Below are 15230 nucleotides of genomic sequence, written 5' to 3' on the forward strand. Positions count from 1 at the left end.
TCGTCCTCGCACCAAACGCACCCGTAGATTTTCATTTAGCACTAACACGACGGGCCGGTCCGAGCACGACACGAAGAAGCACGGCTCGGCTCGTGAGCCATCGTGCTAGTACCAGGCACGACACGGCGTTAGTGCCGGGCTTGGGCCACCTATTCGGCCCGCAGTGTCGGCACGGGCACGTCACGCTTAATGGGCCGGCACTACGCTGGCCCGATAAATATTAGTCGTTGGATATTCTAACTAAACCAGAGCCGTTAGATTCGCATCAAGTCATATATAATCGTGGAAACCCTAAAGTTCCTCCCTCTCTATTCTCTTCCTTGTCTCTGTTTTTCCCACGTGACTACGTGAGCGTAGGCGGCGGCGACCCCCCCCCCCCCCGGGGCGCGCAGGGGGGGGCGGCGACCGAGTGGGTGGGGGGACCTCCGGGCGGGGCGGGGACCCCGGGCTACCGTGCTCGACAGCACAGCACGGCACGGCTAACCGCTTATAGGGCTGTACCAGGACCGAGATGTCGGAACAGCGGCACTACACGGCACGGCTAAACCACCGTGCCGCATAGTATCGTGCCGTGCGGCCTGGTTGGCCATGTATTGTGGTGTGTTTTTATATTTGAATAAGCGGCCCATGTTGTCAGTAACCTCAACCTTCATCGGGCCGGAAAAGAAAATGTGGATCGGGCCTTTTTCTACTGTTTGATTCCGAAGAAAGAAACACCCTCTCGTGTTGTTTCTCTTCCTTTTTTGTTTTGAGGGCATGTGTTGTTTCCCGTCAGAAACGGACCGTTGCAAAGGAACGTTGGCTGCCTCGAACGCTTCCCACTCAATCGTGTGCTACTAGGTTTCTTTCCTTTTGCTGTTTTGCACCTGGTCGATCGGGAAGAGAACGTGGTGGCGGGCATGTCCGTCCCCGCACGCAACGGCCGCGAATTCAATCGGAGCGTATGAGCTTAACCGGTTGATCGGCAATGTTTGTTATATGCTCGGCAAGGGGCACGCACAGTGTTTTTTTTTTTTGAAAACTTGCATGAGCACTGCTATTCGAAGTCCATTGTAGGGGGCAAAATTACCATTGCTGTCAAGAAATGAAATACTAGAATTATTCGAAGTCCATTGTAAGGGGGCAAAATGCATGATACATGGATGTTCTACGATTACTCCCTCCGTTTCAAATTGTAGGTCATTCCAACTTTCTTGGAGAGTTAAATCATTTTATGTTTGATCAAAATTATAGAGAGGACTACAAAGATTTATGGCACCGAATAGATATACTATGAAATTATATTTAATAAAAAATTTAATAGTCCTTATTTGGTATAATAAATGTTATTGTATAAATCTGGTTAAACTTGAGATGCTTTGACTTTCCAAGAAAATTAGAAGGACTTACAATTCAGAATTCAGAACGAAGGGAGTACATGATAAACACAATGACCAAATAGTGAGCAAACATGTGCTACCTCCGTATCAAAATATTTGTCGCTGTTGACTTTTGGTCACGATGTTTGACCATTCGTCTTATTCAAAAAATTATGTGTATTATTTATTTTATTTGTGACTAACTTTATCATCAAAGGTATTTTAAGCATGATTTATCTTCTCGTATATTTGCCACAAATTTTTAAATAAGATGAATGGTCAAATGTTGTAAGGAAAAGTCAACAACGACGAACATTTCGATACAGAGGGAGGGTCTGGTTCATGTCCGAGCAGTTGGAGATGAAGACGCAGCGGGCGCGGCCGATGGTGCGCACCGGAGAGCGTGACCATGTCGGCGGGGTCGAGCCCCTGGGCGGCGAAGCTGGCCTCGAGCGTGGCGAGGCTGGAGAACGGCCGGGGAGCAGTGACCGTACGTCGTGTTGCCGCCATTTCGGGAAAGAAATGCTGTGAACAATGCAATCATTTTGAAAGTTACGAATCATACCCGAACGAAGCAGTCGTGAAAGAAGAGATGAATGAGCCCTGCGCTAATGCCACGCCCGTCCCTGTAGATGGCGTCCTCCACAGCCTTCTTGACGATGGTTTCCGCGTTAGGGCACGAGTAATTCGAGTAGCTGCTGTTGTAGTAGCCGACACTAAGCCCTAGTCCAGTGGGAGCAGGGCTTGGGGGCCTTGGAGAAGGGATAGGGGTGGGCCTCGAGCCATCAGGGCGGACAAAGTCACCCAAAAACCCTAAGATTGGAACGATTTTCTTTATTGGGCGAACCCACTCTCCCGAGCAGAGGATAGGGAAAGTGGTGAAGCCCTGGCACGCCATTGGCGCGAGGAGCGCAAGCATGGTGATGAGGGCAGCGTGCTTATCAGCCATCGTCGTCTACCTTTGCTACCAGCTCGATCGGCTGGTGCGTGAAGCTGTTGGTTTCTAGCACCAGATTAGTGGATCGTGGGTGTGCTTTGCTCCAAGGTTATGGGTGCGATTTATAGCTAGCGCCCAGAAGAGAGTGAGAGCAACTAGGGAGTGGACTTTGTCCCCCGGCCGCCGCGCTTCGTGTGGCGGTGCACACGTTGCGATGGACGCGACTTCCATTCGAGGAAAGCTCAAAGTACTGCGCAAGCAGCTGACCCACGGTATCTAGTTGCGCTATGTACAACTTGGCGCGCGGCACACGCGCACTAGTTGTGCGTTTCTCTTATTGCAAAGACCGTGGTGCAAGTGGACCTAGTTGGGTTAGTGTATGCTTGTGCATTCTAAATAATTGCTCAAAAGAGATCGTAGTGCAACATTCACTGAGATATGATTTCCTCCTGTTTACATATCAGACAGCAAAATTGAAATAATGTGTACTGGAACCACTATTTAAAAAATCAATTAAATGCTGTATATCCTATACATGTATTACTCTCCGAAGCAACAATATAAATTCACTATTGGGCCGAATGACCTTAAGAGCATGCACGTACATCTCAAGCAGCTGACTAGCAATGTTTAGTCTAGTCTACCTGCGGTTAGTCAAATTCAGAGCGCGGTACACGCACTGATTCGGCATTGTCGGATCAGCTCCATGGTTTCGATCTATTTTCATGAACCAAGCGGGGGTTTTGATATTGTAGCTGGGGGCGAACTTTGCATCAGGGATAGAGTTAAACAACGTAACGGGTGCATGAGTGAATCGAGATCTTTCAGCCCTAGCCCCTAGGTGATCTCTTTGAACGAAAAACAGAAGTATATATAAATCATCTACACAGCTAATTAATCAAAATTGACAACACATTAAATTAACAACAATAAAATAATATATTTTACTTAGTGTTACCTTTTCACGATCCAAAATATAAATTTTGGTTTCGGCCGTCCGAGTCGAGCAGCACGTCGTTGTCTTTCACGTTGTGGTCTTGTATTGATTCTTAGATCCACCATGGTGTTACCTGTTGAAATTAGAGGTATTTTATGGTTCATTTTAATCTGAAATATAAAATAAAACATGATATATATATATATGATAAAAATAGGAGCATGATCTATTATATTTATACTAGCGAACATAAAGCATGGAATGGACATTCAAAAAAACATGTTATGAACTGAGAGTTCATTAAGGGAGTACTCTACGGGGCGGTGCCATGGACACCAGATGCACTGTTACTCGATATTTTGAGACAGCTGCAACCATCAACATCCAGTTACAAGTCACGTCCATCTCCGTCACCCTTCTATTCCTTCCTCAACTTCTCAAAGTGTAGCAAAACTACCTTATAAGTTGGTTAGGAATTCTCTCAACTTCCAAGGTGATTTTATTACAAATATAACTACCACCATTTCCTATAACTCTTGAAATTTAATTGATTAATTAGTTTAACAGGTCTAGGCTCATTTAATCTAACATTACCGCTGCTCTTACACTTGTCCTTGAGCTCTATATATGGCGTGGGTGGATGGGTTCATGTCCTGGCGATTGGAGACGAGCATGCAGCGACCGATAAGCGGCAACTTTTACGAAGCCAACCCACATACATACAATACGACGGTAATTCTGGTGCGGTGGGATTTTCTGGCACCGCCGGGTCACCTTCAAAGGAGCACCATACCGGCCGCGGAAGAGACGTCGGTGGCAGTAAGCACGCTGCACGCAGCTCCTCCCAAGTCCGGGCACGCGAGCTGCAGCGCACAAACATAATCTTCCGTTCCAAACAACTTAACAACGTAACCCGGCCACTTGACAAGCCGCGTAAATCTTAGCAATATAGACTGAGATACTGTATCACAGAAGCACACCACCCATTGTTCATTCCAGGCTCGCTCGTACAAGACTCGGCATTGGGGCGGTCCTGCTTCCAGTGGCCGCCCTTGCAGACGGGGCACACGACCGGGGACCGGACACTTGGGGCCCAGGGCCCTCGATCGTGGCCTGTGGCCTCGCACAGGTTGCATTGCACCGGGTGGTGCGATTGCTCTTCTCATCGTGGCCGTAGAGGCCGCATGAGGAGCACCGGACGCCGCCGCCGCTTCTTCCGATCCACTCCGTGACATCTTTGTGGAAGCTTGTGGCGTTGTGGGATTGCTGAGTAGAGATTGGACTGTGGGATGAGATCGAGCCGAGCACGAATATATAGGACCATGGATATCGCAATTCACAGGACGAGTCATCGTGAGTGCGTGCATTTACGAGATCACCAAATGATCAGGCCGGATCACATGTCGTAGTAGTACTGGCTGCGGCACAGGCTGCTGAGTGCGCAGCGTGCTTGTTGCCTTCTTGCGAGTAGTAGTGAGGTGAAACGGAGAGAGAAGAGTTGCTGAGGCTATTCATGAAGACTCCAAGTACAGCATCTCCGTGCATAATAGTAGTACAGAGAAATAATCGGTCCAGCATTTGTAGATAGAAAGCTTTACTAGTAGTAGTACCTTATACCATTCACTAGATCATAGTTCGTGTTCAAATAAACTCGATTACAGAGTATTGCTTTACTCAAACACTAAAACATGCTACCATGACACTTGACTGAAAATTGGCCAAACTAAGCAAAAAAAAGGGAACAATGCATGTTCCAACTGAGACCAGAGAAGATGAAGATGATTCACCAAAAGCCTACTACTGCATCACAGAAATGGCGGAGAGGCAGCCAAGTGAACACTGGCACTGTTGCAATACGGGGAGGACCTAGCAGTAGCAGGATTTAGTTATGAGGAGCATCGATCGCCCCAACTACCACCTAAACTCAACTGGCTAGTTGTAAATCGAGCACTTCTTCCTGATCTCGGCGTCCGCGCCGGGGCTGGTCTTCACCTCGATGTTGCCCATCTTCACCATCGCCGCCGCGAACTCGGTCTCCCACCTGTTCCCTGATGAATCGGCGGCGTAGATATCCACCAGAGGCTGCGTTTCACCCGAGCTCAGCGCGGCGTCCGACTGAAACAGCACAGCATTGTCGTTCACGTTCTGGTAGTACTGGCTGTCCAGGATGTGAGGGGTTTTGTAGTCCTGCACCACAGCAGTGTTGTTGTTGCCACTCCTGCACTTGTTCCTGAGATCTCTGGCGAGGGTGGCGTTCATGTCCGGGCGGTCGGAGGAGATGAACCCACAGCGGGCGTGGCCGACGGTGTGCGCGCCGGAGAGCGTGACCACGTCCTTGGTGTCGAGGCCCTTGGAGGCGAACATGTTCTTGATCGTCTGGAGGTCGGTGAAGGGCCCAGGCAGGACGTCGGTGGTCTCGGAGGCGAGGGACACGCGCCCGTCGTGGCGGCCGCCGGGCATGGCGAAGTTGATCCTGCCGTTGCTGAGGACGAAGGACGCGTCGCGGGCGGCGAAGGCCATGATGTCCGCGCACGAGACGGCGTTGGGGCAGGCCGCCTCGAGCGCCGCCTTGGCCGCGTCGATCACGCCGAATCCCCGTAGGCTGTCTCTGTTTGGTGGGCCGAACATCTCTGACGGGTCGCTGGAGCCGCTCGAGTTCACGAGTAGAACGGAAGCATCACACCCCTGAGCAATGAGCACGTGGCCACAGCACCTAACGTCACAAACTTGCTCCTGCTTACTTTTTAAAACTCTAAGGCAAATCTTTGTTTGGAAAAAGGCCAAATTTTGCACATCTTGACTAGCAATTAATCAAAGTACAGGTGTACTTATTAGTGTGTGTAAAACATATCAAAATGCTTTTCACACCATATTTGTTTTGTAGCTATAAATGGTGTAAATCAATGCTTAAATGCCCACTCTTTCTCTTAAAAAAATTCTTCTTTCGAAACACGGTATACACACAAACTTGTAACTATGTTGAAAGAGATAATTTGTACCCGTACGAAACAGTCGTGGAAGAAGAGCCGAATGAGACCGGCACCCATGCCAGGTTCTTTGGCGACGGCGTCGCTCACGACCTTCCTCACAATACCTTCCGCGTCGGGGCACGAGTTGTAGTAGCCGACCCTGAGCCCCGCCCCTGTGGGGGCAGGACTCGGCTTCGGATCAATTTTAGGGCTCGGGATCATGTTTCCGGGGCAGATCATGCCACCCACAACTGGGATTGGACGAACCCATCCGCCCAAGCAAAGGATGCCGCCGGAGTCCTGCTGGGACGCCACGGGCCCGGCGAACGCGAGCAAGGCGACGGTCAGGGCGGCAAGCTTGGCAGCAGCCATTGCTTTGCTCGATCGATCGGCTACAACTACAAGCTTGCTGTTGATGGTTGGTTTCTTTCACCAAGCTGTGGGTGTGTGTGTGTGCTCTTCCGAAGGGGTTACGGGTGCATTTTATAGCTCCTGGGCGGGAGTGGAGCAGGGTTGCTGCCCCACGCACGTTAATGGCGACGAGGACGACGACGCGAATTTCATCGAAGGCGACGCAGAGCGACCGCGGATGACGACCATCGTTTGCATTGCCGTCGTGTTTTAAACTTGGAACGTGCAGTGTTCGTGCCGCACGTTGTGCTGTGCGTCGTCTGATGCGGAGCAAATGGAGGGGGGAATCGGTCGGCAGTCGAAACCTCCATGCAAGCATGCTTTTAGCTAAAACACTGCTCTGATTTCTAGTCCGAGTTCTATAGCAGCGAACAATCTCTAAATCATTGAGCTCGCTCCCAAGGTCTTCAATTACTTTCCTCCGTCGTCTGAGAGTACAGGTTTTTTTTAGGCGTGGCTGATGCCTTTCAGAGCCAGTGTGAGCTCCAGCGGAGCCTTGTAATGAACTCAAAACCTTTTATGTCCTGTCGTGTAATGCATATGGACTGGGGTGGTTGCCCTGGAACTCTAAAAAAAAAAGTATAGGTTTTCTGAACGCGTATGCATGCGATCCATGTAAACTGTAAATATTTGATGAGATGATTACCAGTAGTGCTTACTGCTAATCAAGCTAGAGGATGGAACTTGGTTGGAACGGAAGCGTGGATGGCTGCATGCACTCACTGCAAGTCCTGGTCTTCGCCGTGTGTCAGAGGCTCAGAGCTCTGCCTCACTCGCTCGTATCGTTGACGCTTGACCATTAAATGGAAAGTTGGAGCTAGTAATGCATGCGCAGAGCGAGTATGGAAAAAAAAGCACAAGACCACACTTCCTGCACTCTTTTGTACTGCCACCTAATTCTTTACCTTCGGTACGAAATAATAAAGCGGGTGAGCATGCGAAATACATGCTAGTTTGTCAGCAGCTTCACACTCTCACGTCACTAACCCCACGTCACTATAGACATGTTTTCACCTAGCGTAGGACTCAGATGAATGAACTAAGACCAGTCTGCATAGTTTATTGCTCACTTACGAGAATTTGGTAACCGAGCTCTACCGGGTAGCACGAGGGTTGAAACTCCTCTCTCACCTGATGAAAACTTTTCTATCCTCTCTTCTCATGATGATCTCAGTAATATTGTTGATATGGCAAAGAATTTATTGCTCGTGAAACTCCTGTAAACCCCATTGAGACTGATTTGATCACCGCATGTGCGTAGGTGAACTCCTTGTTAAAAGAATAGAGAGAAAACAAATTTATGGTCTTAGTAAGTCCTTCCTGTATTAATTTATGGTTAAGGCGGTATCTTGGTAACCGTCGAAGCCTCATCGTGTCCATTTATTTTGCATCAAGATTAGTGCCAGGAGGTAGTAGAGTGAATCATGTATGGGTTGGTGAGAGAATCGGGATATATTGTACATCATTTAAGTAAGATACGGCTTTACTTTTTCCGGCACACTCGGTAAAGCTTTCAACAAAAACATACAAGGTCAATTTCAATTTTCAATGCATAGTTTCATCACACCGTTACTAAAATTGCCATGTCAAGTTTCATTGCACAATTTCATAGACAGACTGCAACATTTAATTTTTCAATAATGTTATGATCAAATGTGTCATGAGATGAAATGAAATAGTCTCAGTGGGTGTTTCATCCAATTTCATGATCTTGGTAACTATGCCGGAGGAGTATCATGTCCATAAAACTCTATTCTTCTCTCTCCTTGTAAAAACAGCCAAGTCAGTAAATATGCTGATGTGTTCAGCAATTTATTGCCATGAAACCTCCCATGACATCTCCACTGAAGCTGGTCTAACCCAACATGAACGTTGCGCCTCCAAAGTTCCAAATGAATACAAATTTAAGCTAGCTAGAATATGGGTCCAAACGTTTGGTTTGGCGACATGAGGTAGCATCGAGACTTGCGCTTGCGCAGCTGCAGCAGCTCTCCGCCGCTGATACTGCTCCTTGTCACCTCCAAAGCTCTCAGAGCAAACAGGCGGCGACCGAGCTCCTCACCGGCGGGAGAGTTGCTGGACCACGAGATGCAGAAGCAGAACCTGCCGCCTCCTAGGTAGGCCAGGTCGGGTTGTGAAAGCTGACCGGGATACGGTAGCCCTCGTGCAGTCGTGCTAGCTTCGTGGGGAGCAACCCCTAGTGCTCCCACTCCTGCCGGATCACCGTCGGGCTGCCGGCCTTGACGTCGCACGCGCAGAATCTGAGGCACCCCGGCTTGAACCCGAAGAGCAAGCCCTGCTCGGCGACGCACACGGCTCGGTCCTCGAGGGGCAGGCAACAGCCGCCCTCCTTGCGCCACGAGCGGCGCGCCATGTCGAAGGAGTAGGTTCCCTGGCCGGCGATGGAGTACCAGGCGCGCGCACCGTCGATGAAGCACAGCCGTGGGGGCTCGCGTTGAACGGCGGCAGTGGAACCGGGAGGGCCCGCCAGCGGCCGCCGCCTTGGAGGCGGAGAGCCTCGAAGTGGGGGCACGGGGAGTAGCCATAAGTGGTCGTGAGTCGTGACGAGCATCTCGCCGCGGCCTCCTTCCGCCGCGAGGAGGATGACCCGCCGCTTCGGCGCCCTCAGGTCCGGGCCGGTGGAGGACTCGGACTTGGTGATGTCGTAGGCAGTGGTGCGCTGGTCGGTCGCCGCGAAGATCTTGGTGCCGCGAGGAGAGACCGCGAGAAGGCCGTCGGCGCTCGGAACCGGAAGCGAGCGACGGGGCAGGTGGGGAAAGGGAGCTGTGGCGGTCACAGAAGAGGCTCTTGAGGAGTTGGGTTGAACGTGAACACGAGCTTGCCCAGGCCACTAGTCGTACACCACCACCGGGGCGCAGTTTGTGCTGACGGCGGCGGGGCGCCGCCATGTCAGGCAGTTGCAGACGAGACGAAGAGGTAGAAGGATCGAGCAGTCGTCCTACGGATGCATATCCCGGGCTGTGTATATTTATATCCATGCTTGGGAGGAGGTCCATGCATGCACGCGCCCTATCAGTCGGATACCGCCAGAAACGATTTGTATTGGCACCTTGATTTTTAAATGCTGGCGGGTATAAATGCCACCCACCAACAAAAAAAAGTGCAACAAGAGTGCAGTGGCTAGCCTGTTAAAACCCATCACCAAAAATGCATTATGTTGGCGGGTAACATAACCACCCACCAGCACAAATGGTGCTTATATCACCCGTCAACACAAATGCATTTCAATTTATAATGATGTGGAGGGTCAAAAGTTTCTAACTAGTTAAAAACTTAATCATGTATTAGATTATATATATGCAATTGTGTAGGAGTTTCAAAATTTTTAGAAGTGATTTGCAATTTGCGAAGATTTAAACGATTATAACCATGTTTATTGAAATTAATTGATTTTTGAACTAATTTTTTCACAAATAAGATTCAAAAATTGCATAAAAATGACAATAAGGAAATATGTTCCATTTTAGCTCAAATCATGAAAGTACATGTGAAATTTCACAAGTTTGTTAATGTATTTATCACTTCTATTACAACTTTTGGTGGAAAATATTCTAATACTATGAAAATATAGTCTGAAAATTATATAAATTGATAGGGAGTCATTTTGTGAGTATACAATCTTGATATAAAAGTTTCAACATGTTTTACAAAAATTATACTCTACATTATTCACAAATGTATACTTCACTAACAATGTTTCATATAACTCAAGTCACACTTTAAGCTTGTCAACTAACTTAGCAAAAGCAACTATCATATATATCCTAATATAATTTTTACATATATAACACTATATATGTGTGTATATACTCTCTTGTAGAAGATTCAATAACCTTTAAACTAATTTCATTATCTAAAATATTGAAAAAGAAAAATGTATATAGATTTGTGCTGGAGGGCGATAATGTCACCCGTCAGCACAGACGCATCACCCGGCAACACAAAAGATCAAAAAATTTTGAGGACACTGAGCGCGGAGACAAAAAAAAATTGGCACACACAAGTAGAACCACCTTTCCCTTATCTTCTTTCCCCCTCTCATCTTTATCTCTTTCACCCACTCTTCCGTCCTCACATTTATCTCTCTTACCTCTAGGAGCTGCAGCAACAAGGGCGGCGGACGGCAGGAGTGACGACCAAGTGGCCGGCCCGCGGGAGCTGGGGCCACGGCGACCGACGCGGCCGGGCTGCGGGCTCGCGAGCGCTAGGGCAGGTCCAGCGCGGGGCAGATGTAGGCCACGCGGCCTGCCGACGGAGGAGACGTGGCGGCGCAGGCGTTGATGCTAGCGGAGCGTGCCGGTGGGGGCAGGTCCTTCGCGGGGCTGATGCTGGCGGCAGGGCAGCTGGTGGCGGTCAGCGCTGTCGGGGGCAGGGTGTGTGGGGCGGCCATTGCCGGCGGCGCGTTCGGCGGGTGGGTGCAGGACCCGGTGGGACAGCCATGGACGAGGCAGCTGGTGGTTGCCGGCGCCCGCAGGGGTAGGGCCTGGCGGGGCGGCCATCGCCGGAGGCACGTTTGGCTAGTGGGGCAGCCGTGGACAACGCGTTCGGCCCCCTTGGCGGCCTGCAGGCGGACGGCGGATGGAGTGGCTGACACGGGTGGCGGCGCGAAGCGATGCAAGCAATAGCGCCGGGCGGCTGCGCATGCAGCGGCGCCGCCTCTACGACTAGCTTTTTTTATTTCCTAAAAATATTTTTGCTGGCGGGCTTCCTAAGCACCTGCTAGCGCAAATCATGATTGCGCTGGCGGGTAGACGTCCGCTAGCAAAGATGACCATTTATGCTGGCAGTGAATTGCTGGCGGGTGTCAAATCCGCCAGCAGCACCCGCCAGCAGAGATGGGTTTTGACCGTCACCACAAACGTTTTGTGACCTAGTAGGAGTAAGACGAAACCGGTGCTACCAGGACACATATTCCCGGCCAGATCACACCAAAGCAGTGAACACGTCGTAGCATAGCAGGACTCACAGAAATCCAGTTTTGCCAAAAAAAAAAGATACAGCCAACTGAATTACTTAACAAATTTCTAGTACTAACTCGGTCTAGTAATTCGGAAACTATTTTACATATTTACTGAACGTAGTAGTACAGTAATCCGGTTTAGTAATTTCTCATCGGTTTAGTCGGTAATTTGGATGATGATAACCGCTACACAAGTCGTGTAATGCATTTTTTAAAATAAAATATTTATAATAAATACATATATGCAACAACAAAAGTACATACACACAATTGTAGCAGAAAACAACAGGAACAACAATTATTGTCTTATTGGTACTCGATGAGGAAATAATCTGCACGCATATCCTCCATCACATGCCGCGGACGTGCCGGACTAAGCGTTGTTGACCCTCCAGCACACCTCCCTGATCTCGGTGACGCCGGGGACGTGGGTGGTCTTGACCCCGATGTTGCCCATCTTCACCATCGCCGCCGCGAAGTCGGCCTCAAACTTGGTCGCATTGGCGGCGTTCGCCTCCACCTGCTTCTTGGTCGTCTCCGACGACAGGAGCACGGCGTCCGATTTGAACAGCACGAACTTGTCGATGTTCTTGTAGTACTGGTTGTCCAGGTTGTTGGGGTCGCGGTCGGGGCTGAAGGGGTCCTGGTTCACCGTGTCGTTGATCTTGCAGGTCTCATTCAGCTGACCGGCGTACGTGGAGTTCATGGCCGACAGGCGGTCCTTCGTGAGGAACAGGCAGCGGGCGCGGCCGATGCTGTGCGCGCCGGAGAGGGTGACCACGTCGGTTTCGTTGAGCCCCTGGACTTTGAACATCCTCACGAGGTCCTCCAGGGTGGAGTCCGGTCCGGGCAGCTGGATGGTCTCCCTGGCGAAGGACTCGCGCCCGTCGAAGCGCCCCGTCGGCATGGCGAACTTGATCCTGCCGTTGCTGAGGATGTGGGACGCGTCGCGGGCAGCAAGGGCGAGGATGTCGGCGCACGACACCACGTTGCGGCCGCCGCAGGCGGCCTTGGTCGCCTCCTTGGCCGCGTCGATCACGTCGAACCCGCGCAGGCTGTCCTTGTTGGGAGGGCCTTCCCTCTCCGTGTTGTTCCCCGCGGCGACCGTGTTGTTGAGGAGGACGGAGGCATCGCAGCCCTGAACAAGAACGATATGTTTGACGTCGCTCGTCACATCTCACAGGCAGCGTCGTCCAAGCAAGACAAGGAATGAGAGCTAGCTGCACTGCACGTACCCGGACGAAGGCGTCGTGGAAGAAGAGGCGGATGATGCCGGCGCCAACGCCGCGGCCCTGCTGCTTGATGGCCTTCTCCACGGCGGCCGTCACGGCGGCTTCCGCGTCGGGGCAGTAGGAGGCATTGTTGTTGGAGTTGTTGTAGTAGCCGAAACCGAGCGGATTACTCGGGACGGTGGGAGGAGTGTAATTGCCGCCCGGGAGCCCACATATGAGGGAGTTCAATAAGCTCTGGAGGGCCCCCCAGCCTACGAAGACGGGGCAGAGGTCCAGCAGGCCCGCCGAGGGCCCGACGAGGAGCGCCAGCAAGCTGACGAGGACGGCGGCGGTGGCAAGCTTCTTGCTGGCAGCCATGATCGAGCTCTAGCTAGCTCTGCTGGTTCTCCTCTTGCTCTCAAGCCGATCGTGTGTGTGCTCTGCGACATGGTTAGGGGTGCAATTTATAGCTCGCGGAAGGGTACAAGTGTGACAGGGACACTGTCTCCGTGGTTTTCGGCGGCGCATGTTGCCATGGACGCGGAGGTCCACCGGAAGGAAGCCCACGTAACAGCTCAAGCAGCTGACCGGCGATGCTTCATCATATCCGATCAAGTTGCGCGCGCGTTGTTGTTAATTAAGCGACGCGCGCGGCACACGCGCTCTGATTGTGGCGCCGTCTGATTGGCTCGCCCCGGGGGGCTTTGATGAAGTGGTGGGAAGTTCTACACCCAGTGCACTTTGTGTTTGCAGATAATACTCCCTCCGCTCCGCTCAAATTGTAGGTTATTTTAGCTTTTTGTAATTCATAGATATTATTATGCATCTAGATACAGTGTATCTCTAAGTGTATAATAATATCTATGAACTTAGAAAAGTTAAAATGATCTACAATTTGGAACGGAGAGAGTACTGTTTAGAAAAAGAAATTGTTTCCAGCCTAAACAGCTCCGCACACAATCAAATTCTTAATCAAATTCTTACGTTATCCTCAGCATACAAGGTAGTCATAAGAAATAAGAAAAAGAGAGCGCAAATGGTGATTATTGGTCACTGGGTAAGATCGAACTGTAAAGTTACGGTTGCATTTTTGAGAAGTATGTACGAATCCATAGTTCCATTTCCCATACATGCCCGGGTGGCCGGGTCTACAACGACGACGGCAGGGATGACATCGCGCGCGGCGTGCACGCGTTCATGTTGCCATGGACGCACGCGATGTCGATCAACTCCCATTAAAACAGGGGGAGGGAACATGGTGCGCGGCCGCGAAGGTCGCAGCAAGCGCACGTACAGCTCAAGCAGCTGACCTGCGGATGCATGCACGTCTCTACTCTCATCATCCACTAGGCGTTGAGCTTGTTTAAAAAAATCGCCGCGCGGCACACGCGTTTGATTTCCTTTTTTTTTTTTTGAAAGAGAGACGCGCGTTTGATTCTACAGTTCTACTCCAGATGTTTTATTCGATCCATTTTTCCTGAAACATACGGGGGGTTTTGATATGATATTGCCGCCGCAGCAGGAGGGATAAGTATTAGTTTTTTTTCTTTCTTTGAAAACATAGTGTAAAGATACAAACGCCCGTATATACGTATGCACATTTATCCTTTAAAATACACGCAATGGCGTAACTCTATCCCTGTAAACACTCTCGACATACTAGGTCAACGGATCTTGAAATTGGCTCCCATTAGGATACTAGAAATGAAATAGGAGCTAGCTAGGATATACACAGCACAGGCATATGCACCGAACTATATATTCGGTTACAGTTAGCTTTGCCACGTTTCTGTCACTGTCATCAGGGCGTCGTTTCAGCAGTAAACAAATCTAGCTAGCTGCTGCGTCGGTTTACACACCGTAGCATAAGCATAAGCATGCCGGTGAAATCGTCCTATATATGCCACACTTTAGCACTCCTTTAGTCGGACATACACAAACTCGGCAGACCATGCATGTGCAAATCCTTTTATTTTCGAAAAATGAAGGACCAAAACTTGGAATCCAGAATGATGTTTTTCGTATTTTTGCTACTGCTACTATGCTATTGCATGCATGTATCACGTACACACATATTTCGCGCTACATGTATAATCGACCGATAATGGAACATGAATGCAACTGAAAATCTTTTTTCAGCCAGGTCAAACATATACATGTGTGTTCGAACTACCGGTCGGTACAGTACATCAATTACGAGATTGCATGTACACCGGCCGTCCGGGGGTATTCGTATCACGCCCGTGATACGCAACCATGTGAATCAACCCTCCGACCTGCAGGTTGGCTGTGTGACCAACATTTCCTATTATGAGCATGACCCAACTTGTCAGTGCACCAACAACGGAAAATCCTATCCATCTTCTAGGAGGTTCCACATCTTGTGCATTGAGATCCTTGCAATGACCAAAATTGCAGAGTTATTC

The 15230-nt window shown here is 49.9% G+C and overlaps 3 protein-coding genes across 3 annotated transcripts in view; all 3 read right to left on the reverse strand.

The window, feature by feature from the left end:
- LOC101758456 (peroxidase 2) overlaps positions 1 to 2307 on the reverse strand; it is a 6081-nt gene extending 3774 nt beyond the window's left edge. The window contains exon 1 of the mRNA XM_014804729.2: positions 1924 to 2307. Within this exon, the coding sequence (XP_014660215.1) occupies positions 1924 to 2307 (384 nt within the window). The remainder of the gene's footprint in view (positions 1 to 1923) is intronic.
- Positions 2308 to 4887: 2580 nt separating this feature from the next.
- On the reverse strand, positions 4888 to 6625 carry LOC101758209 (peroxidase 2). The gene is made up of 2 exons (XM_022824673.1): positions 6232 to 6625; positions 4888 to 5917 (listed from the first exon to the last, which is right to left on the reverse strand). Exons 1-2 carry the CDS (start codon positions 6571 to 6573, stop codon positions 5165 to 5167), a joined length of 1095 nt encoding a protein of 364 aa, XP_022680408.1. The 5' UTR covers positions 6574 to 6625; the 3' UTR covers positions 4888 to 5164.
- A 5150-nt stretch (positions 6626 to 11775) lies between these two features.
- LOC101758864 (peroxidase 2) lies at positions 11776 to 13228 on the reverse strand. Its single transcript, XM_004958409.2, has 2 exons — positions 12829 to 13228; positions 11776 to 12731 (listed from the first exon to the last, which is right to left on the reverse strand). The coding sequence occupies exons 1-2, from the start codon at positions 13180 to 13182 to the stop codon at positions 11967 to 11969; spliced, it is 1119 nt and encodes a 372-aa protein (XP_004958466.1). The 5' UTR covers positions 13183 to 13228; the 3' UTR covers positions 11776 to 11966.
- Positions 13229 to 15230: the final 2002 nt, after the last annotated feature.

The sequence above is a fragment of the Setaria italica genome, chromosome II (assembly GCF_000263155.2).
Source record: "Setaria italica strain Yugu1 chromosome II, Setaria_italica_v2.0, whole genome shotgun sequence".
In the NCBI taxonomy this organism is placed as follows: domain Eukaryota; kingdom Viridiplantae; phylum Streptophyta; class Magnoliopsida; order Poales; family Poaceae; genus Setaria; species Setaria italica.